The 24241-nt window shown below is 35.6% G+C and overlaps 1 protein-coding gene across 3 annotated transcripts in view; it reads right to left on the bottom strand.

Moving 5' to 3' along the window:
* LOC121407285 (1-phosphatidylinositol 4,5-bisphosphate phosphodiesterase gamma-1-like) overlaps positions 1–24241 on the bottom strand; it is an 85548-nt gene that overhangs the window by 32990 nt on the left and 28317 nt on the right. For all 3 annotated transcript variants that reach the window (XM_041598267.1, XM_041598268.1, XM_041598269.1), the window contains exons 6-17: positions 20305–20386; positions 19090–19170; positions 17786–17820; positions 17058–17109; positions 16074–16187; positions 15353–15468; positions 14616–14701; positions 12750–12870; positions 11615–11700; positions 10807–10944; positions 8402–8466; positions 6823–6936 (exon numbers count right to left, since the gene is read on the bottom strand). In XM_041598267.1, coding sequence (XP_041454201.1) covers positions 6823–6936; positions 8402–8466; positions 10807–10944; positions 11615–11700; positions 12750–12870; positions 14616–14701; positions 15353–15468; positions 16074–16187; positions 17058–17109; positions 17786–17820; positions 19090–19170; positions 20305–20386 — 1090 coding nt within the window. The remainder of the gene's footprint in view (positions 1–6822; positions 6937–8401; positions 8467–10806; positions 10945–11614; positions 11701–12749; positions 12871–14615; positions 14702–15352; positions 15469–16073; positions 16188–17057; positions 17110–17785; positions 17821–19089; positions 19171–20304; positions 20387–24241) is intronic.

The raw sequence follows: 24241 nt of genomic DNA, 5'->3' as shown, positions 1-24241 counted from the left end.
ACAGATTCGAAGGCCTTGATTCTGTATTGGTTTTAATTTTTCGAGATAGGATTTTCTTGCGGAGCTATATACTGCACTGCCATAGTCAAGTTTCGATCTGATCAAAGATCTATAGAGGCGCAGTAGAACAATGCGATCTGCACCCCAATCCATTCTGGAGACGACCTTTAAAAGGTTTAACGATTTAATGCACCTTTCCCTTAGATAATCAATATGAGCTTTGAAATTAAGTCTGTTATCAAATATCAGTCCAAGATATTTAGCTTGCTGGGATACGGGTATGATAGAACCATTTATTTTAAGTTCAGGATCAGGGTGTAAAGATCGCTTATTACAGAAATGTACGCATACAGTCTTAGTTTTTGAAAAACGAAAACCGTTTTCATCTGCCCATTTTTCGATTCTATGTAGACAATTTTGTAGAGTTGTTTCTATAGTGTCCATATTTTCCGACGAACAAGATAAGCAAAAGTCATCGACAAATAGAGATCTATCAAACCGCGGCGTAACAACATCTACGATGCTGTTTATCTTCAACAAGAATAAGGTAACAGAGAGAATGCTCCCTTGAGGTACACCCATTTCTTGATTATGTAGTTCTGATAAGCTGGATCCGAGGCGAACCCTAAAAACTCGGTTGGACAGGAATTTTCTGATAAAAATGGGCAATTTGCCCCTCAACCCAACATTATAAAGATCTCTCATAATGCCATACTTCCAAGTAGTATCATACGCCTTCTCCAAGTCGAAAAAGATAGACACCACATGGTGTCCCCGAATAATGCCATCACGAATATAAGACTCTAGGCGAATGAGTTGGTCAACAGTACTTCGATTTTGACGAAAACCACTTTGAAATCTGGTAATAAGTCCCTTCTTTTCTAGAAGCCACACCAATCTAGTATTGATCATTCTCTCCATTGTTTTGCACAAACAACTAGTCAAGGAAATGGGTCGGTAATTTGTTGGTTTAGAAGCATCCTTTCCAGGTTTTGGAATGGGGATAATGGTAGCCCCCTCCAAGAATCTGGGAAAACACCTGTCCTCCAAATACTATTGAAAATATCCAGAACGACAAGAAGAGATTCATCTGGTAAATGTTTTAAAAACTGGTAGTGGATATCATCCGGACCAGTTGCTGTATCATGAGACTTGTTGAGGGAATCTTTTAGTTCTGTAATATTAAATGGAATGTTATAGTCTTCTGTGTTGTTTGAAGCAAAATTAAGTTCCCCTTTTTCAGCTTGACCTTTGTAAGCTTGGAACACAGGGGAATAGTGATTAGTTGAGGAGTTATGTTCAAATTCTTGGGCTAATAAATTGACTATGTCTAATCTTTCGGTACATTTGGTTCCATCCGCCTTCGATAAGAAAGGAACAGGATTACTTGTATGTTTTCCGCTTATTTTCTTAACCATTTCCCATACTTTGTTAATGGGAGTATGAATATTCAATTTTGAGATATAACTTTTCCAAGACTCTCTTTTAGCTTTTTTAATGATATTGCGGGCTTTGGCTCTTGCCTCACGATATTTTTGGAGATTGTCATTATTTGGATGTTTTTGAAATTTTCTCAGCGTTTTTTTGCGATATTTAACAGCTTCTTTGCAGTCTGTATTAAACCAAGGATTATGCTTCCGAAGTGAAGAATTTGATTTTGGTATGGTATTGGTGGCTATATCAATTAATGTATGAGAAAATGAATTAAGGGAATTTTCTTTATTCCTAAACTTCTCTTGATTAATGCTGTTTGAACATTGCTTTGAAAAGTCAACCCAATTTGCTTTTAGGAGTTGCCATTTTGGGGTTCTTTCTTCCGGTAAACACCTGACCGTTTCAATGAGTATAGGAAAGTGATCACTGCCACATTGATCATTATGAACATTCCATTGAAAGTCCATAAAAATAGTGGGTGAGCATACTGATAAATCAATAGCTGTCTTGGACCCAGAGGCTGGATGAATATAAGTCATTGTATTGTTGTTTAGAATACATAGATCAAAATGATCTATCGTTTGTTCTACAATTTTACCTAGCCTATCTAAATTTTGACATCCCCAAAGGGGGCTGTGGGCATTTAAATCACCAACTAACAGAAAAGGTTCTGGAAGTTGATCCACCAGCCTATCTAATTCTCCTTGAGTAAGTTCAAATCTAGGTGGAATGTATATTGAACATATGGTAAAGGTGCAGTGAAGTGTCACCTTGGCCGCAATGACTTGAAGGTTACTTTGAATTTTAATTATTTCATGTGGGGTTCCCTTTTTAATTAAGATAGTTGAACCTCCAATGGATCTACCATCTACCAATGAACTACTACACTTGTTGAAAATATTGTAATAACGAAAAGTAATATTATCAGTTGGGCCCAAGAATGTCTCCTGTAAACAGAAAACAAGAGGATTAAAATCATGCATCAAACGCTTAATTTCTTCATAATTTGGTTTAAGGCCGCGGCAGTTCCATTGAACAACAGCTATGTCTTTATTAGGATGCATTTATGTTTTATCCTTTTTTTACAACTTGTAGTTTGGACGGAGGGGGATTGGAAGGGGGGATCACATCCATCTCCTCCACCCCTTCAATTGTTAGACTACTGTATTTATTCTGACTTGTATATTCTGATAGGTTAGATTTTACTTTCTCTACTGGCTTTTTGATTTGTTTGATTTTATCGGTCAAACTGCCAGAAGCCTTTTTTGTCCCTACAGGGTCTCTGGTCAAACTTCTGCTCCGACGAGGAGTTTCTACCTTTCTTGGATCTTTTTGGTTTTCTTCAGGCTTTTTCTGAGTTTTTATTTCTCCTGTGCTAGTAGATATGTGTTTGCTTGTACTACTTGGGGAATCTCCCTTCATCCAAGTTAGAGTTGTCTGGCAGCAAGCATCAGTAAGTGTTTTCCCTCGAACTTTCTGTTTTGCTGCTACAGGGGACACACTTGCCTTATCGGCGTACGAAGAGTTTTGCGGTTGTTGGGACTGAAAGCGCTTTCGTGCTTCAGGATAGGATACATGTTGCAAGGTCTTTCTTTCCTTTTTTTTTTCCTCTAACCATTTCGGGCAATTTCTGGAGTCAGAGGAGTGATTCCCTCCGCAATTAATGCACTTGACCAAGTTCTTGCAATCTGATGCCACATGACCTTCTTGGCCGCACTTACTGCAGCACTCCTGTTTGGTACAAACGCTCTGAAAATGTCCAAACTTGTGACATTTAAAACACCGAATTGGATTAGGGATGTAAGGGTCAACCTTTACTCTGAGATAACCCACCTTCACGCATGATGGAATACTTGGTGCATTAAAAGTAAGAAACAGTGTGTTCGTCCTCTTCCTCTCACCGTTATTAAAGGAAGAAACACGGAAGACTTCCGTGACATCCTGGTCAGAGAGCTCATCAAGGATCTCCTCAGTTTCACAATCTCTCAACTCGGAGCAACGGATAACTCCTTTGCTCGAATTGAGGGATCTATGAGGAAAAACCTTGACGGGGATATTTACAAACAATTTCACCTTCAGTAAGTTTTTCGATTGTACTGCTCTGTCTACTTCTACCAGGATGTCTCCCGATCTTAACCGAGACACGTTATGTACAGACCCAGCCAACCCCTCAATGCCCTTGTTGATCGCGAAAGGTGACAATCTGAGAGGCTTGTTTGGGTCGGTAGCCTGAATTATCAGAAATCTCGGAAAAGACTCACGGTCATCTTCCGAGTCGCTTGATAAGTCATTTCTTGTTCTTTTGATTTGTTTGTGTTTAGCCATAATTGATTTTTTTTATTTTCGACACCATTGCTCCCCACCCACCACCGAGCCCAACGAGGGGACGTCGTATGGCTTAGGAACCATTCATCCTGCCGACGCCAGGGATACAAAAAGTGTTATACTCCGAGGACAAATGTACCCAGATTGGCCTGACAAGCAGCTGCCTTCTAAAATGCAAAGTTGGTTACAAAATAACAATTTACTGCCATAATTTAACATTATAGCAGGCAAACGTATATTGGCTCAAGTCGATGAAATATCAATACTGCTTGCATTTTAGGGCTAAGCACCACCAGCCGATTGATTATATCCAGGCCTATATAACCTCCCGACTAGGTGAATCCAGGGCCAAAGTGATGTGTTGCTTCAGGAGGACCGCAGTCTCACCATTCACTCAATCACCAGGATCCCCTTCTCCACCGACACGGGTCGCAGTCCACGGCAAACAGACTGTCCCTTTTAGTCGCCTCTTACGACATGCAGGGAATACAGCGGGTCTATTCTACTCCCCGACCTGCAGGGGCCTAGCCTTATTTTGAAAAACAAATGACTGGGTCTGGCTGAAAGACTACGCTATATGTCCATGTTATCCAGCATTAATAAGATTATGGGGTCTTTATACGGTTTTTGTTGTTGTTGTATTGTTATTTACAATTTTTGAATAACAGGGTTTGGAGAAAAGGCTAAGCTTGATTTTCTTTTTTTTTTCCACTGGAATATCATTATGGTATCTTAGTTTGGACTTATATTATAATTTTTGAAATAACTGGGTCTGGAAAAAAGACTTTGGACTTACATTATAATTTTTTAAACTACTGCGTCTGGAAAAAGACTTTGGACTTTTGTGCTATATGAAGGCATTACTATAGGGTTTTAGTTTTTAGTTTTAAATAACCGGGTCTGGAGAAAAGACTATGCTTGATTCTCAATTTACTCATAGCGCGTATATTCACAATACGTTCAGTATAATTTAAAACAACAACAAAGACTTTGATTCCACCAGTTTTAATTAACTGGGTCTGGAGAGAAGACTAGGCTCGATTCTCATTTTTATTCCACCTGAACATCATTATGGTATCTTAGTTCGGACTTATATCATAATATTTGAAACAATCGGGTCTGGAATAAAGACTTTGGACTTATATTATTATTTTTTAAACGACCGGGTCTGGAATAAAGACTTTGGATTTATATTATAATTTTTGAAACAACAGGGTCTGGAAAAAGACTTTGGACTTATATTATCATTTTTGAAACAATCGGGTCTGGAATAAAGACTTTAGGCTCATTTGATTATTTTTTAAACAACCGGGTCTGGAATAAAGACTTTGTACTTATATTATAATTTTTGAAACAACCGGGTCTGGAATAAAGACTTTGGGCTCATATTATTTTTTAAACAACCGGGTCTGGAATAAAGACTTTGGATTTATATTATAATTTTTGAAACAACCGGGTCTGGAAAAAGACTTTGGATTTATATTATAATTTTTGAAACAACCGGGTCTGGAGAAAAGACTTTGGACTTATATTATCATTTTTTAAACAATTGGGTCTGGAATAAAGACTTTAGGCTCATATGATTATTTTTAAACAACTGGGTCTGGAATAAAGACTTTGTACTTATATTATAATTTTTGAAACAACCGGGTCTGGAATAAAGACTTTGTACTTATATTACAATTTTTGAAACAACCGGGTCTGGAATAAAGACTTTGGGCTCATATTATTTTTGAAACAACCGGGTCTGGAATAAAGACTTTGGACTTATATTATAATTTTTGAAACAACCGGGTCTGGAAAAAGACTTTGGATTTATATTATAATTTTTGAAACACCGGGTCTGGAGAAAAGACTTTGGACTTATATGACTATTTTTAAACAACTGGGTCTGGAATAAAGACTTTGTACGTATATTAGAATTTTTGAAACAACCGGGTCTGGAATAAAGACTTTGGATTTATATTATAATTTTTGAAACAACCGGGTCTGGAATAAAGACTTTGGGCTCATATTATTATTTTTGAAACAACCGGGTCTGGAATAAAGACTTTGGATTTATATTATAATTTTTGAAACAACCGGGTCTGGAATAAAGACTTTGCATTTGTGCTATATGAACGCATTACTATACGATTTTAGTTCAGAACGGATTTGCCAAAAATCCCTTCAAATTTATTACATTTGTGGGTAAAGTTATTATTACATTTGTGGGCGATCAAAAATTATTACATTTGTGGGTAAAGTGCATTATTACATTTGTGGGTGAAATTATTACATTTGTGGGTAAAGTGTTATTACATTTGTGGGCGTTATTACATTTGTGGGTAAAGTGTTATTACATTTGTGGGCGTTATTACATTTGTGGGCGTTATTACATTTGTGGGTGCAACAGACCCCCTAGCAAACAGAAGAAAATCTGTGTGTAAATCCCATCATCGGCACATACTACGCCACTTTCAGGGATATATCAGCTCTCTATCTTTGAACATGAACAACAATAAATGAAATAAAATACAAGGATAGCAATTCATATTTGCTGTGATGAGGAAAGAGAGGAAAAATACAGCCTGGGTTGGGAGAAATTCAAACTCATGCAGGAGATTGACAGTTGAAATCTCTTCCTCATGGAGTTATAGAATAGCAACATGCGTAATAGACTGCTATAGTATTAAGACGAAAAAAATTGTTACGTTGCCCTCATCCGTCCAACAAAAAAACAGGGTCACTTTTTAAACACATCGAAAATATAAAAATGGAATGTTCTCGGGAGAAAATGTCATGATTCGAGCAAAAAATTGCTCAAATTTGTATTCAATTGTTAACAAAAGCTTTATAAAATTCAATATTTATTTTTACATGTTTGACTGCATAGATAAATCATCCCATGCATTATTTTCTTTGCCCAACATAGCAGCTAAGGTTTAAAAAAATAGAAAGAAACCCAAACAACCAACCCAACTTTCTGATTTTGGGCTTATGAGAGCAACACAGCAATTTATTATTTTTTTTTGAATGAATGAATGAAAAATGTCAGGATAACATCGTCACTGAGGTACATACCGGTTCAATGGAGCTAGCATCATCATCATCATCCTGACTGGCCTGGGTGTTGGTCTCTTCTGAGTAGTACAGCTTGGTGTCAGTCAGAACAAAGTAATGAGGAGCCCATTCTTGCTAAAAACGGACCAAGAGGAAAAGAATCAACCAAATTACAATATGGATGGGAAAACAAGGCCTTTCATTTTGAAATGTAGCGCTTTGGAAATAGTTGCAAATTACTAAATGAACACTAATTAAACATACATTGAGGGACAAAGACAATTTATTCCTTAACATGTTTAAAGCCCCTCTCATTAAATGTACACTGAAATACAAAAAAAAATCATTGGGCTAAGAGCAATTAATCCTCTAAAAAGTCATAAATAGCCCTTGTAAATGACCAATGGACATCATCAATACAGAATGTAGAGAATTATCTATTTCCTCATATCGCAGTACGATTCACTCTGAATTTTCAAAAACTGTTACACAAAAAGTCTCTCATGCAACTGGATCTAACGTAAGGACTGTGCAGAACTTTCTTGAAATTAAATTGAACAACCATTTCTGTTTATCAATCTGAGTAGTACAACTATTCCTAGAATGGTACTTTGATTAGACTAAAGCTTGATTAGTAATTTAATCAACGATGTAAAAAATATACACATCGTCATTTTCCTCATTTTTCTCTAGTTTACAGGGACTGTCACAATCATATTATGAATATCCTGAAATTTTCAGCCCGATTTATGCTCTGAAATAAGTCTTATATCAAAAAGATGTTAACGTGCAGATCTTTCGAAATAACATCAGACCAAAATAGATTCTCATGTAAGAATCGCAAAATTCATCATGTAAAACACTTTAATCACTTCATGTCTTCCACATCATAACTCTATTAGGGCATAGACATTCAATGTAGTTATGAATTAGCATAGTGATAGATACATTGGGGGGGGGGTTACCAAGGTTGAGGACATGAGACATTCAGGAAAAAGTTTAGAATTATTCTGAAAGGGGAATCCAACCCAAATAAGATAAATCACGCAAGTTGATACGTGAAAGTTTTCACAATATCGGACAATCAATAAGAAAGTTATGAATTCTTTTAAGTAGTAAAAATCGGTAATCATTATACACATGGAGGCTTCAAATTTGCTGCATTTGTGATGTCACAGTGATGGCAAGGACTACTCATCCACTTTAATACTACAATGTATAACATGTAATTTTTTTTCAAAAGTTTTACTTCAAATTTTTTTTTTTCATGAGGACAAAAACAATGTGCTACCTTGGATACATTTTGATTAATGCCCCAGGGAATTAGGTACTTAGGAGAAAACCATTAAATCCTGATAATAAAGTACATGGCCTATGAGAAAATTGTCCTTGCTCCCTGTCATAATTTACTTACCCAGTTACCAATTTGAAATTTATATATCATTAGGGATCTCAATTTTAAAGCAGCTTTAACTTTCTTATTGCTTGTCCAGTATCTTTTACTTTTACCACTGTTTTTCTTCTCTTTTCCAACACATTTTATGACCAAGGTTAGATTCCGCTTTAAGGTTATTTCTGTAATAATAAAATGAGTGCTTACATCTAATGGATCCTCAAGAAGTAGAATGCCATTTTTGGTTGAATTTCTCAAGTCAAAATCTAGACCTACAATGAAAATATAATGAAATTGTGCATGCAAATGAAAAAAACATGAATGATAATTTCAATACAAATGACTAACAAATTCACATCTTTAACCTAGAACATCATCTAATGAATGGTGTTATACAGTGTCTATCAAAAAAAGTTTACACTTAGAACTAATCCTGTAAAATTAAATATTTGACATATCCTGAAGCTTTTTCCACATTTAAACATTGGTACAGATCTCTTAATGCAAATGACGCTATAATTATCAAAAAATCTTTCCGCTTGAGCACCTTTTACTTTTGAAAAGTTTGTGAAAAATGATTTGCGAAGAACTTGGAAATAGTTATTTGACAAAAAGTAGATGTTAACCATGAAGAACACATGGACTTTTGCTAGGAAGATTCATTTGAAGATATATTTTACCTTTTAAACTTGTTTCCATGCAAAAAAAACTTCATAGAGCGCTATTGTGACCTCCCCCCCCCCCTCCTCCCAACACATTGGGGCCATCGTGATATCTGCTTTGCATGGAGCTGTGATTTACATGAAATGGCTTGGGCTTGATTGTCTTTCTATTACTATTAATCATTGTCAAGCTTGGGAAAAGTGAGGAGAAACAAGTATTAAATGAAATATGAAATGTAAACCCACTTTAAATGATAAAAATTTAGAGAACAAATGATGGAGATGTCTGAAATAAAACTTTTGTTTACATTCACTTATGTCCTCAAATCCAGATGGCACAAAAAAGGTATAGGTTATGCTTACCTAGGGTTAAAACATCAATTTGGGTTGCAAAGTTGTTACAAAATATTTAAATGTGTCTGTTTTATTTCAGTTGGCTAAAAATGCAAGAGAATGTTTGAGAAATGGACTGATTTTTTATGACTTTTTCCTTGACACAGCGTGAAAATGAGCATTTCTGCACAAACAAATTACTGCAGGCTTTACAAAAATGGACAGTGCTCACTCAGGTGTAATATTCTGTCAAAATGTTTTATTTCATTTGATAGATGAGACCCAAATCCGAGGATATATGTGAAAAAATTATCTCCATGTAGTATATTTTTCAATTCTCAGGACTTTTTCAAAGTGTAAACTTTTTATTGATCGCACTACATACAAGAAGAACTGAAAGAGAAATTACATTTATTCACTTAGCTATTTTTTTCTCTTAAGATAATGTGGGTAGAGAATATTCCAGAAGTTGAGCTTTGCTATTACGCATATTAACTGAAGCAGAGCAATGTCTGGTATTTGTGTAATGTACATGATTTTTGGCATACAATAGAGACTGCTGGCAGAGGAAAACAACAATAGGATTAGCTTAGTTGTTTACATTGTTAACTGCACTGAGATCACTCAAGAATCTTCAAGAATGTGTAGAATTAGACTGCTCTAAGAAGAAGTCATTTTTTTTTAAAGACAATACTAGAAGCTTCCAGAATAGTGGAAATTTATACATATAAGCAGGTGCTGTTTCTTCAAGGATGATATCAGATCAGAACTCAGAGTTTCACACTACACTTCAAGTCAGAGCATAGTTTATCTCCACCTGAAATACAACATTAACTTCCGTGGAAATGTTTGCACACCATCAATGTGTGCAGTTATTTTGAGAAAGGACTTCTCAGTTCTCATCAGGATCATCAACCTGTTCTAAAGAACAGTCTTCAGCCCATGGATTGGTGAAATCGACTGTTTTAATCATCAACTTCGTCTTCACGGACATTTCAGCTCACTACATTGACGCTAATCATCCATCGCATTTCAACATCAATTTCATCAATGCCAGCATTTTGGACTTTAATCTCAGGAATCTTTGCAAGCTTTGGATTAATCAGAACTGACTCTTAAAAGTATGTAAGATAAATTCTCATCTTGTTTTATTACCTTGTGATTTATTTCCTGTAAATAAAAATAGAGCAAATATAATCTAACTAAACTTTTCTTGTTATTTGTTGAATATTAATTTGTTTAATATCATAATAATGGTTAAATTGTTTTAATGAGTTATCCATCAGTTTTATCTATCAAAATTATGAATAATTCCTGAATAATAGGATACATGTAACTTATGGTACTAATGGTGTTCTTTACAGAATAAATATGAAAAATAATTACATAAACATATATAACACATTGAAAACATGAATTCCTAACTATTATGGTAATAAATGATACAATAATGATACATGAAATTATTTTACATTTTAAATATCTACCCCCCCTTATTAACATTACAAGTATTTATCAACAGATTAAATTAACAAGTGACGACAAAAAAAAATCATCTAGTCACACTAAAAACACATACAAATTATCTTAAAAGTTCAAAATGATTCTTTATCTTACTGTCTTCTTGGGGCACAGTGAATGTCTCGTTTCCATTATCGGGGAGCTTCTTGTGTTTAAGAATGATCTTCCTCTTCAGCTTGCTGACGGCAGGAAGACTATTGGCATCCCTATCTATTGGCTGTGTTAGCAAGTTCTCTGAGCATGGAAAAGACCAAAACATATCTTGAAAAAAATTGTACTTATATCACATATTTAGGGTTTGTATTATCAGGGAATTTCTTTCATTCAAGAATCTTTCTCTTCAGCTTGCTGGCAGCAGGAAGGCTACAGGCATCCCTGTCAATCGGCTGTGTTAGCACGTTATCTGTGCAAGGAAAAGACCAACATAATTCTTTGGGGGGGGAATGAATGGACCAACAAACTTTGTGGTCTCTTATTGACTGTGCGTTATAAATCACTGGTCTTGAAATACACCTTTTGACAGAATACAGAGAATATTAGCCTAAAATTTTGTTTGCGTAGACAAACTAAATTTATTTGAGAGGAAAAGTACTTGTTTTCCTACTTGGTAATATAATGATTGCAGTGTGAATGTAATGAGGAGTGATTGTGTTGTCATTCAAGTGGGTTTATATTATAGGACTACACTTCTCAGAATGTTGCATTATGGGTTAGCATCCTGGCCAGATTTGAGTAGTTGAGAACTTGAAGTGGTGGAATAATTAAGGCTGCTGGTTTGTTTCTGCTTTAACATGTTAGAGGCATTGCAGCAATACTTATGATTTCCTACAAGCATTATAAAAAAAAGACTTCCTTTCACATAAAATAATTCTTGTTTAGAGAGAAAAGGGTAAGGGACACTCACCTCCAAAGACTTCTTGGAAGAGGCAAGCCATGTTCCTCTGCTGTAGCAGAGAGCAATGATTCTCTATCGATAAGATAATTGGAAAGCTGCAAAAAAAAGGGGAATACGAATGTTACTTATTCATCTCTTTGTGACAAGGCACAATACAAAACTGGGATGTATTTCACAAAGCGGCAAGTGTGAGTTATAGTCATGCTTCAAGAGAAATGAAAGTAGCTGCAATAACCACTGATTCATAAGGTCTGTTAAACCAAGGTTATCTGTCACTGCATCATTACAGACCTAGATCTGGTACAGTTGCATTAACTGAACTTTGTGAAATCATGAAATCTAAGCCAAAAAACTATCACACTGAAGATCTGCAACACAGATAAACACATGTGTGACAGTGTATTATTATTGATTTGGACAAAGACCCAACACCAGGCACAGATTTCATGTCTGTTCTACCAGTTTCTCAGCAATCACAAACTTTCTTTTATTTGATTCATAAATACAGGCAATTGGGTGGACATTTGCTTGGATTCTGTCCATACGAGCTTGATTTTAAAATTTTCACAACTGGCATTTATCTTCACATGTCGAAAGGCACATGAGATATAAAATGCTTGATCACATTGATTAATACCCTGAATCGCACATCCAATGAGCTTGACATTGAATGCTATGAAAGCATGTTTGTATTATGAAAATGAAAATCCATATTATGTGAAGGTGTGTTTATATCATATGAAGGGGGAGCCTTCATCATCACCACCAGCATCATCATCATAATCCTCACCATTATCATCTTTAACATCACCATCATCACAACCATCATCATCATCACTATCATCATCACCATCATCATCATCATCATCATTAACATCACCATCATCACAACCATCATCATCATCATCATCACCATCATCATCATCATCATCATCATCATCACCATCATCATCATCATCATCATCATTACCATCATCACCATTACCATCATCATCATCATCATCATTACCATCATCACCATTACCATCATCATTATCATCATCATCATCATCACCATCATTATCACCATCACCATCATCATCATAATCACAATCACCACCATCACCATCTTCCAACTATCATCCAAAATTCATTAGATACTTACTCTGTAGTGATCCATGCATGTTCCTTGATCGTCTTGAGGACATCATAAAATCTTATCTTTGTTGTCAAGGTGTGACCATGGTAGATGATTGGTAACCCGTCCGGTCCATCCCAACAGTCCACTTCAATCAAAAGGTCAAATATCATACCGTAAGTAACGGTGTATTAACCGCACCCGTGTATTAACCGCACCCCCAACTTTGGACTAAAAAAAAAAAAAAAAAAAAAAAAAAAAAAAAAAATCTTCTCACATTTACATGCATATTTGAGGTACGGAGAAACAAAATCTAAGCTTTTAAGATTTTAAAGTATCCAAAGAGATTACCGGTATGCAGAAATATGCTGTTCTTGATCAATTCATCTACAAATGTTAGAAAGAAAGAACGGTCCCGCCAATATTGGCAACTTACACACTCGCTCACCTCACAGTCACAGTGTACACACACACAGCACTGCCATTCCAGCACGAACACATTGCAAACTACGATACAGTACAAGTCATGCCAGTACATCTTATCAAATTATGATCTATCTTTCCCAGCGTAGGAGGAAGAAACATTCACATTTCTTGCATCACAATCTCACAATCACTTTCAGAAATTTGATGTCTTAGCATGAATTTTGGATACGGGATTATAGGAAGGTTTAAGAAACAAAGAAATTGACATTTTTTCCAGTTGTTTTTTACGGCTTCGTGCCGTCTCTCTCGTGCGTGGTTGACATGGTATCTTATGAAAAGCAAACAGGAAAGAAAAAAACAAGCTGGCGCGAAACGGGACTTTGAATAGCGCCAGCTTAAGTCGCACTGTAACCACATTACAACGCAATCTCTAAGCTCACTCAACTCTCGCTCAGCGGTGACAAAATATTACCGAGTATGCTTGGCGTCTCTTTTAAATTAGTCAGGGAACTTCACTACTTTGAATCGAGAATAAAGTCAAAATTAGTGTCATGAAAGTGAGTGCGTTTGTTATGGACACCATTTAAGTAATATTGCAATAATCGCTTCCCATTACCCGCGGCTCATACCCTCTAAACGACATTGCCTGGGCGGCTACGCCCGGCCACTCGATGTGTTGTGAACTGGCAGACATCGTACATGTACGGGAGGGGTTACGGCGGGCTGGCTCAGACCCGTCACCGTGTATAAACCGCACCCCCGACTTTTGCTTCTACCCCGCCGAGAAAAAGGTGCGGTTAATACACCGTTACTTACGGTACATGACAGCATAGACAAAACAAATCTTCATCAGACAATGCATAGTTTAATCTTTCTCAGTGATGTTACTCCTTCACAATCACTTTACATCCACATGGTTGACTACAACTTAGTCTATATGATTAGACTAAATGTTCATGACCCAATTTTCATTTGATAAAATGATAGGTAAATTAATTGGTAAATCAGGTCATTATAGCTCTGGACAAAATGGGAATACGATTAAGTGGGTATTAATAATAATGATAATAGGCATTTGTATACCGCACTCTATTTAGAAACAATCTATTCCGAGGCGCATTGTTATTATTATTACCCCGGCCTTAGCTCAAGCTGCCTTTCAGCGCTCATGCATTCACAGAGTTATCCTGCCGAGTACCCATTCACCTCACCTGGGTAGAGTGCAGCACAGTGTGGATATATTTCTTGCAGAAGGAAAACACGACATCGCTAGGATTCGATCACACGACCCTCTGTTTGAAGGGCGAGAGCGAGAACCACTAGACCTTGGCGTGCCCACAAGACTATTAGAATGAATTGAAAGTAGACCACATGAATTTAAACCATGTGGTATTACAGTATCTGAGGAGTAGACCACCTACTTGTGTAGACCAATTGAATATATACTAGCAAGGAATGTCAACTTACATTCAAGGCATCTACATCCCATCCGGAGGCACCTAGCGTAGGCTTCCACTGACGATTCACTGGATACTTGATCTCCAGTAAGGTATCTAAAGTATGACAAACAACAAAGGAAATTCATGCAGATAACAAATATGTATGGATATACACAGTGAAGCCTTTCGAAAGACTGCTCGAAGGACCAGAAAAAAAGGTATTGGTCTTTAAAGAAAGGTTCGATAGTAAATGACCCAATGTTCACTGAAATTAAGAAAAAGTCTTCAAGGGCAGATAATCCTCCTATCGAGTTACTAGCAAATTGAGAGCATCATCAAAAAATACCATTTAGGTGGCAGGTAACCAATTCATAGTCAAATAAAAACAACTCAATGACGGTTTGGTCAATGAAATGATAAAGAGGGCTCAAGGGCCAGGTATACCCCCTACCATTATACAAGAGTGCCCCCATGCACCCCCCCCCCCCCTTGGTAAATCAATTCTATTACAATTACCGGTACTACAGTTCCAAACAAGCCTGCTGAGCTTTTTCTTGGTTCATCACTACTCTTACATGTATTTGCATATTGCTTGTATATATTTTAATTTTGTGGAAATAAATGAAATCAAATCAACTGCTCTAATGAAAAAGCTACCACAAAACCAAACTTCAAACCAAAGGGGAGGAGTGGAGTGGAGAAGGGAAAGGAGAAGGGGACGGGGTCAGGGAGAATGAAGAGAGTAGGGCAGGGGAAGGGGCTTACGTGTTATGAGAAGAGGCAATCCAATAATCGCATAGTGGTCTATCCATGTCATCTGTGATGTTGTCATAGAAACGATTCCATATCTCATTGTCTTTGGAGTAAAGGTAATCTACAAACTTTTCAAAATAGAATGAAGAGAAATGAATTATAAACATAAATTCATTCATTTTTATCTATTGACATAATAAATATCAAATTTCAACTATAATCATATCTCAATTGCGAATATCAAAGTGAAAAAGTTGTGAATTTGCAACAAACTGGACAAACCCGGTCATTAAACAACAGGCTATTTTATTTTTCAATTCATCTTTACTTTGTCAAAAGAAGACTGGGGATTTCAATGATATACCTTCAATAGCAAATGATAGGAAAGACATTTTCATTTTGTAATCTTATCACTTCTTGAAAGAGATGCAGTATTCATATATACATATTTTTTTCTTGGAATGGGGTTGTAAGCAAAAAATATAGGGAATAAAATGATCCCTCTCAGATCATTCATACTTGTCATAATTTAAATACACCAATGTCACACGACAGTAGATGATTTCGCTCATGTGATATTTGAATACATGTTTCAAGGAATCGTGATATAACCCAAACACTTGTGTACATAAAAATCCGCACACAATGGTAATAGCAATGGTCTGTTGTGTGCATTTAGGTAAGACAGATAGTACATATTTCACTTTGGATGGGGCTGAGAATAGGAGCTTACTTCTTGCACCGTGAAAGAGAGGTCACTATCGCTTTCAACTGGGGGTTTCCCAGAGTCAGCAAAATACTTCTTGATGTACTGTTTAACTTCATGCGGGTTGTTGGCTACTGGGTCCTGCAAAAAAAAAAGAGAGATGATAATGTAAGGTCAAGTCCACTGTACTATTAAACTTAATTGAGAATATGAATCACTGGGAACAAGTTAGCTTGTGTGAGAACAGAAAGATCCAAGGAACAAATTATTGAAGTTTGAACAAATAATAAGCTATGAGCAATGACATGTTGAGATTACTGTTGAGGTCATTATCCTACTGGCCATGGGACCAAAATGTGTGATATCACACTTGCATAACTCCCCCAATTACTTTTATACATATTTTAGTTCACTTGTCAATTTATCAAGTCTATCCAGAAATTAGGTGTTTCTTTCACATGGGAGGACAGGTAATAGAGATTTTACAAAATATATCATGGAGAAAAAGTATCACTAGAAATTTAAAGAGGGTTTCAAAAATAAGAGGAAAGAATGGTTAAGTACAGGATTCACTCAAGCATAAGATGAGCACACTCTGTAATCTTGGTGAAATTTCTAAGCAGTCAGAAAAATCTTATTTCACAGAAATTCTTAATCTTGTTTTTTTTTAATTAACTTTAAAACTTCAAATTTTGACATTATGAAGAATTCCTCTTTCATACAAGCTAACTTGTGCTTTTTGAACACCAAATTACTACAGAGAACCTTCCCAAGGAGGGTAGTTGCCTACGATATAAAAGGCATGACCATACTGGTCAGATCATACCAAGAGGACACGCAATACTGCGTATTGATCAATAAGATTGCGCGTTGCATACATGAATGCACTGGCATTTAAGTACGACTCTAACTCATACTTAAATCTTTGTGAAAACATCCCCCAGGTGACATATTGCTGATTGGGGGATGGCTAATCACATTCTATACACTGTATATACACATATTACTCACCTTCTGTTCTTGGGCTAAAAACCTGATGTAATCATTCAAAGTTACTCTATTCCTGTGAACAAAATAAAGAAAATAACATCAATAATAATTTGCAATATTAATATGGCCCTTAATATAATGTTTCTATATGCTGCTTACTATTATCCCTGTTTTAGCATTCAGGGATTTCCATCCTACCAGGTACCAAATTACTTCACCTGGGTAGACAGTGGCACATGCAGATAAATCATGCCTTACCAAAGAATATGACACCTCTACAAAAAATTACATCTCATAAAAATAAATTTACATCTCTCTCTACTTAAACATAAATAAGGAAATTCTGGAAATAAAAACATCATTAAACTGATATGGTATGCATCATGTTTTGGGGTATACATGTTATTGCTATTGATTCCATAATGTCTATTGAAATGTCGCCTATGAATCTATGTCACCACCATATTCATGTACATGTATTAAACTAACATGATGAGCTAGAGCATAATCTGCTTCTTCAATCAGACATAAATTAATGTTTTGTACTTTGGACTGCATTATACTGGCTGCTCTATAAACTAATTTGGTTTTCTTCTTCTCCTTTTCAATCGGGGGCAGGTAACATAAATATAGAGATTAATTGTGGGTTTGATTGATCATTTACACACTAATCAATGCAATCAATCATAGAAACCAGTCCCATGATTGATTGCATAGGTTTATGTTACCGGGACCAGGCAGGCACTTACATGTCATTGTAGTATTCACGTAACCTGTCTGCCACCTATACAAAAAAAAAAATCAAAATCAAAACATGAAAAATAGGTTTTGAGGATACTATGAATAGGTGATATGAAATTGTCTCTTGGCAAGTCCAAACAACTTGACTGGCATACATACATAACCAGGGTGCTACATGCTTTAGAGTCAGGCAAGTGTTTTGAAGTAAAGACCAAAACTACTTGCCTGAATTGGGCAAGCAAAATTCTCACAGTAGAATGACCAAATTTAGGGTCAATATGATATGATATTGACCCTAATTTTGGTCATGGCAGGCAAGATAAAATCACTTTGGAAAAAGAAATGAAATAACAAGGTAGATCAGTTCATGTCAAAAGAGAGAAAAAGTCAATGGTTTAAATAACAGCAAAACTTTCCTTTAAGAGGTAAAACTTTTTCTTTCAAGGATTTTTTTCAGGCAAGTGAAATAGATTTTTGGGCAAGTATATTCCAACTATTTAAAAATTAACTTGCCTGACCGGGCAAGTGCTTCTAAAAAGTTATGTAGGACCCTGATAACTATACTGACTTTTAAGAGGTTTTTTTCATCTGTTTCCAACTATGAAATTAAAATAAGTTTTAAGGATGCCATACAACCAATAAAGTGAAATTGACAGGGCAAGGACTATGTGGTGATTTAGTTTTATATAAGGTACCTTTATAAATATCGGTAGTTAAATATACTTGATATTAAGTACATTTTTAAAAAGAGAAAGATATGAAAATACATGAAGTGGGTCTTATGTTAATGGTGAGAATGGTCAAATACAACTAACTGTTGATGCCATACAACGAAAGAAGAAGAAAAAGTTTATTTTTTAACAAGTCCAGAAACTTTGAATCGCATATTACTCACATTGCGTGTTAACTGGATAAGACTTTTTTGTCCTTTTTTCCAATGAATTTAAAAGTAAAGTGAAAATAAATTTTGTGGAGACCATACAAAAGAAATAGTGCATGGCTTCCTTGCAAGTAACAAAAATTCCAAGGACTATCATGAATCAGTACAAACTTATTTTACAGGATTTCACTGGTTAGTTTTAACAACTTGACACATTAAAATAATCATAATATAGTTGGGAACCATAAAAAAGAGGAGTATCATCTTCTTTCTTGACTCTGAAAGATCACTTTCAGTTGACTTATTGGAAATGTGTACCCCCCCCAAAAAAAAATAGTTAAACGACTGTCAAAATAGAAGAAGCTTTATGCTTTTTAACAGCCGTTTGAACAGCGTTTGAACATTTAGACCCAGTCCTAGTAATTATCTTACCTCTTGTTGGAAAACCAGGTTGTTATAAAGCTGAAGAAGGCCATCAAATGGTATCTCTTGCCGACCCCATCGGTCTGCCTCCTATTATTAGAAAAGAAAGTTTTGTTATTTTATAGCAGTTTTAGTAGTGGTGGTAGTGGGAGTAGTTGTAGTGATTGCAGTAATGGTAGTAGCAATAATACAAGTAGGAGTAGCAGCAGCAGCAGCAGCAGCAGTAGTAGTAGTAGTAGTAGTAGTAGTAGTAGTAGGAGTAGTAGTAGTAGAAGTAGAAGTCGAAGTAGTAAAGAAGGAGTAGCAGTAGCAGGAGCAATACAGTGGTAGTTGTAGTGGTAGTAGTAGTAGTAGTAGTAGTAGTAGTAGTAGTAGTAGTAGTAGAAGTAGTAGCAGTAATAGTAGTAGTAGTAGTAGTAGTAGTAGTAGTAGTAGTAGTAGTAGTAGTAGTAGTAGTAGTAGTAGTAGTAGTGGTAGCATTACTAGTAGTAGTATTAGTAGTAGTAGTAGAAGTAGAAGTAGTAGTAGTAGTAGTAGTAGTAGTAGTAGTAGTAGTAGTAGTAGTAGTAGTAGTAGTAGTAGTAGTAGTAGTAGTAGTAGTAGTAGTAGTAGTAGTAGTAGTAGTAGTAGTAGTAGTAGTAGTAGTAGTAGTAGTAGTAGTAATGGAAGCAGCAGCAGCAGTATTAGCAGCACTTTTCAAGCATGGAATGGGTGGAAAATATCAAACTATAAGATTTGTCTGAAGCTTTCTAGTACCCAATTACTTAAATTTTAAGGTAAATGCTCAACTGCAAAGCATACATGCCAACCATGTCAGCTAAGAAATAGGAACAAATTACTAAGAAATTTCCAGAACTGAGAGAACATTCTTAAATTTCCTATTCAATACCATATAAACAGTATCACAGAAATAGGAACACATTTACATTCAAATAGCAATACCCCCCCCAAAAAAAAAAAATAGAAATAGGAATATTCCTATTCTATAGGACCAATGAGCAGGTATGACCAAGTGAGGGTGATAGAATGAAACAATTCCAAATCTGAATTTTCATGTTGAAAAAGAAATGCCATGACCACTACACTTTCATATGAATGGAAGCTAGTGATACTGAAGTATAATTCACATTTTCTGACTCGTCAGATCTTTAGATGGCCCTAGCATAACAGACATAAGAGACAAAGGGTAGAAAGGCAAAAGAGGTAACATGTTTGATGACTTACATTGAAGTTTTCTCTAAGTTCTCTAGTGTTCATCTTCAGGTTAATTCTTGGAAGAAATGACTTCATGTCTCTCAATGAAACTCTAAAAACAATAAAAGAAAAAAATGTTAGAAATACTTAATATATTGAACAAGTGGAATGCCTCTGGCCGTCTCACCTGCATCACGCGATTCAACATAGCAGCATTGCTGATTTTGAAAACTACTATAACTCGCACAAGATGTTCAGTGATACTTCGTTACTCTTATTTCCACGTTTTATGAACTAGACCAATACACTTACAGAGATAGGATGGTAATTCAACAAATACCCCCAATGCGGCCAAAGTTCATTGATCTCACATGACCTTTGACCTTGATCATGTGACCTGAAACTTGCACAGGATATTAAGTGATACTTGATTACACTTAGGTCCAAGTTTCAAAAGTCAGATCAATAAACTTGCAAAGTTATGATAGTAATTCAACAGATACCCCCATTATGGCCAAAGTTCATTGACCTTTGACCCTGGTCATGTGACCTAAAATACGCACAGGATGTTCAGTGATACTTGATTACTCTTATGTCCAAGTTTTATGAACTAGACCAACATACTTTCAAAGTTATGATGGTAATTCAACAAATACCCCAAATTCTGCCAAAGTTCATTGACCCTAAATGACCTTTGACCTTGATCATGTGACCTGAAACTTGCACAGGATGTTCAGTGATACTTGATTACTATTATGTCCAAGTTTCATGAATCAGATCCAAAAACTTTTAAAGTTTTGATTGTAATTCAACAGATACCCCTAAATCGGCCAAAGTTCATTGACCCTAAATGACCTTTGACCTTACTCATGAGACCTGAAACTTGCACAAAATGTTCAGTGATGCTTGATTACCATTATGTCCAAGTTTCATGAATCAGATCCATAAACATTCAAAGTTATGATGGGAATTCAACAGATATCCCCAATTCGGCCAAAGTTCATTGACCCTAAATGACCTTTGACCTTGGTCATGTGATGTGAAACTCATGCAGGATGTTCAGTGATACTTGATTAACCTTATATCCAAGTTTCATGAACTAGGTCCATATATTTTCTAAGTTATGATGACATTTCAAAAACTTAACCTCAGGTTAAGATTTCGATGTTGATTCCTCCAACATGGTCTAAGTTCATTGACCCTAAATGACCTTTGACCTTGGTCATGTGACATGAAACTCTAATAGGATGTTCAGTAATACTTGATTAACCTTATGGCCAAGTTTCATGAACTAGGTCCATATAATTTCTAAGTTATGATGTCATTTCAAAAACTTAACCTCAGGTTAAGATTTGATGTTGACGCCGCCGCCACCGCCGTCGGAAAAGCGGCGCCTATAGTCTCACTCTGCTTCGCAGGTGAGACAAAAAAAGGAGAATGTTGTTATGAAAGGGGGTCAAAACTTTTGAAGATTTCACTCATGATGGAGAAACATGGTGGAGTATTTTTATATTTCATTATAAATCAAAGGAATAACAGGATTTGAAGAACATGATGCAGTTAATCAATACTACAAATAATTGGAAAGCTATGGCCTTAATAAAGACAAAGTGTGACTGAACAACAGAGCTTATTAGTTTTTACGATATAAGTTCTACTAAAAATAGGCTTTTATTACCTTCTGATACCCTCTGATATGAAAGTTTCCTTTTTTCGATTGAGAAATACACTTCACAAGTGTCTCTCACTTCTCACATCTCATGCAACAGCCACACTGGCAAAACCAAACCCAGACGGATCAAAGCTATCACGTTATTTCTAATAACATATTGTGCGACACTGGCGCCAGTCAGATTGTACCAGAGCAGTAACATTTGCTGTCGGTAGCTTTTCAGAAATAGCCAAATTTACTGGTCCGACATGACCAGTAAAAAATGTATCAAACTGATGCAAATGAAATTTTAATCCCTTTTGTAAACTTGGCTTTGGAATTTCAAATAATGTCTCTCTTACACTGAGAACTTGCTCTCTTGAATAATGTTGTGTTTTTTGGGGTTTTTGGGGGGGGGTAACAAACTAACAATAAGTAATAAAAACAATATAATCTCAAGTCTGATTTAATTTTGTATTTTGTATTTGCTAAATGGGTACCCGGTAGGATGCGAAATATATTGTATGTTTGAATTTGCCAGCGCCATAATGAGGCTGCGATGAATACAAGGAATGCTCCCAGGGAGTGGAAATTGTGCACTTTTCGTGCGGGATTGAAATGAATCCAATGACCGGGGTAACAATATGCTGTAAAGTGCTTTGAGCCATTCTGGGAAAAGCGCTATATAAAAATTGGCTATTATTATCATTATTTATTTATGGACCAGTAAATTTTAGGTTTGGACCAGGAAAAATTGGAAAAACTGGGTATCTACAAAAAGATTGTTGTAGAGCCCCGAATAACATGCCTTCAGTTGGATTGGAGATGATTTTGTTTGTGTAACACTGTATCAGTACTCAATGTCTTTCTTCCAGTATATTTATCTCTCATAACCATTTCATTTCCACTCCAAAACAAGTTGACTTGAACAAATATATAGCAAAACCAGATAAGCATTGCAATAATATTGTTATTAAAAATTGGACGTACTATAAGGAAGTTATGTCATTTTCAAGTTTCAGTTTATACAAAACAGTCATATGTATATCATGCTTGGTATGCAAATAAGGAAGACACAATGTCACACACTATTTCTTTTGTATTTTATTACATGAAATATCATTCATTTTGATATTTACAGATGATGAAGGGAAGCTCAAAAAGGTCATAAAACACTATGTTAATGATATTACATTTTCCACTAAGAATATGCCAAGTTTTTGTCATTATTGGATGGTTAAAATAATGTATACCATATAACAAAATGCGGTAAAATAACAGGAGTGTGCGGTTATCAATTCCTTCCTTAGCATACAAGTACTGTCCATTATTACTGCTTTATGAAAACAAATAATAATAACTTTAAAGTGTCAAAATTTTCTTTATTTTCCATCTGAGTTTGATTAACTTATCAGCATTGTGCTTGTTTGACTCTTCTCTATTCATTCAAATCAACATTTTGTTGGTGTGGACTTACAACTTTAAAACCTTGATACTCTACATTGAAGATAATACTGATGAATCCCAAATACAAATAGAACAATAAGAAGAGATTCACACACTATGAGACATTTAGTTGTTTCTTTTAATGATTGATTTATGAAATATTAGTTCTGCTTTTTTTACAATAATTTTTCACACTTTTTTAGTTTGATAGTTTCAATACTCTAAACTTTCTCATTTTCATAAAAATAAAGGAAAATGGTGTGCTTCTGACTTCTGAGTAATATCATATTGTGTAAAGGATGTCATGTTGTTAGAATTCCTTGATCAGGGGCATGAGGGGAAAGACTTTGTGGAAACAAACACATTCGGAAATACCTGAATTTAGGATTTAGATTAAGCAAGAAGAAAAAAAAATGCAGATTTCAGAATTTGATAACATGTGGTTATGTATACAGTACATGTATCTTGTTCTATGGAGTACTGTAGAGTCAAGCATTTTCTGTATATTTTTATTTTAGATATATCTTGGACTTTTTCCTTTGATACTTGAGATAGCAGTACAGATATCCTGCATCATAAATAGATGTGATCAATCTTACAATCAATTAATGGAACGATTACATCTATGTTATGAAGCACAGACCTACTATATAAACACAAAGTGCTAAACTTTCTCCAATGCAATTAATCACGAGTGACATGAAAACAATGACAAATTACTGTAGGAAATACACTCCATAGACGAGAATCAATTAGTCATGCTCAACGACCCATAAGAAAACTTCAGACCACAATATCAAAATGAAACCATGGCTGCCATTATCACTTCCTATGAACAATTTATCACCACTGACCGCATAACTGTGATCA

The sequence above is a fragment of the Lytechinus variegatus genome, chromosome 2 (genome assembly GCF_018143015.1).
Source record: "Lytechinus variegatus isolate NC3 chromosome 2, Lvar_3.0, whole genome shotgun sequence".
Classification (NCBI taxonomy): Eukaryota; Metazoa; Echinodermata; class Echinoidea; order Temnopleuroida; family Toxopneustidae; genus Lytechinus; species Lytechinus variegatus.
The sequence above is the reverse complement of the archived record's forward strand: the minus strand, read 5'-3'. Positions and strand labels throughout refer to the sequence as shown.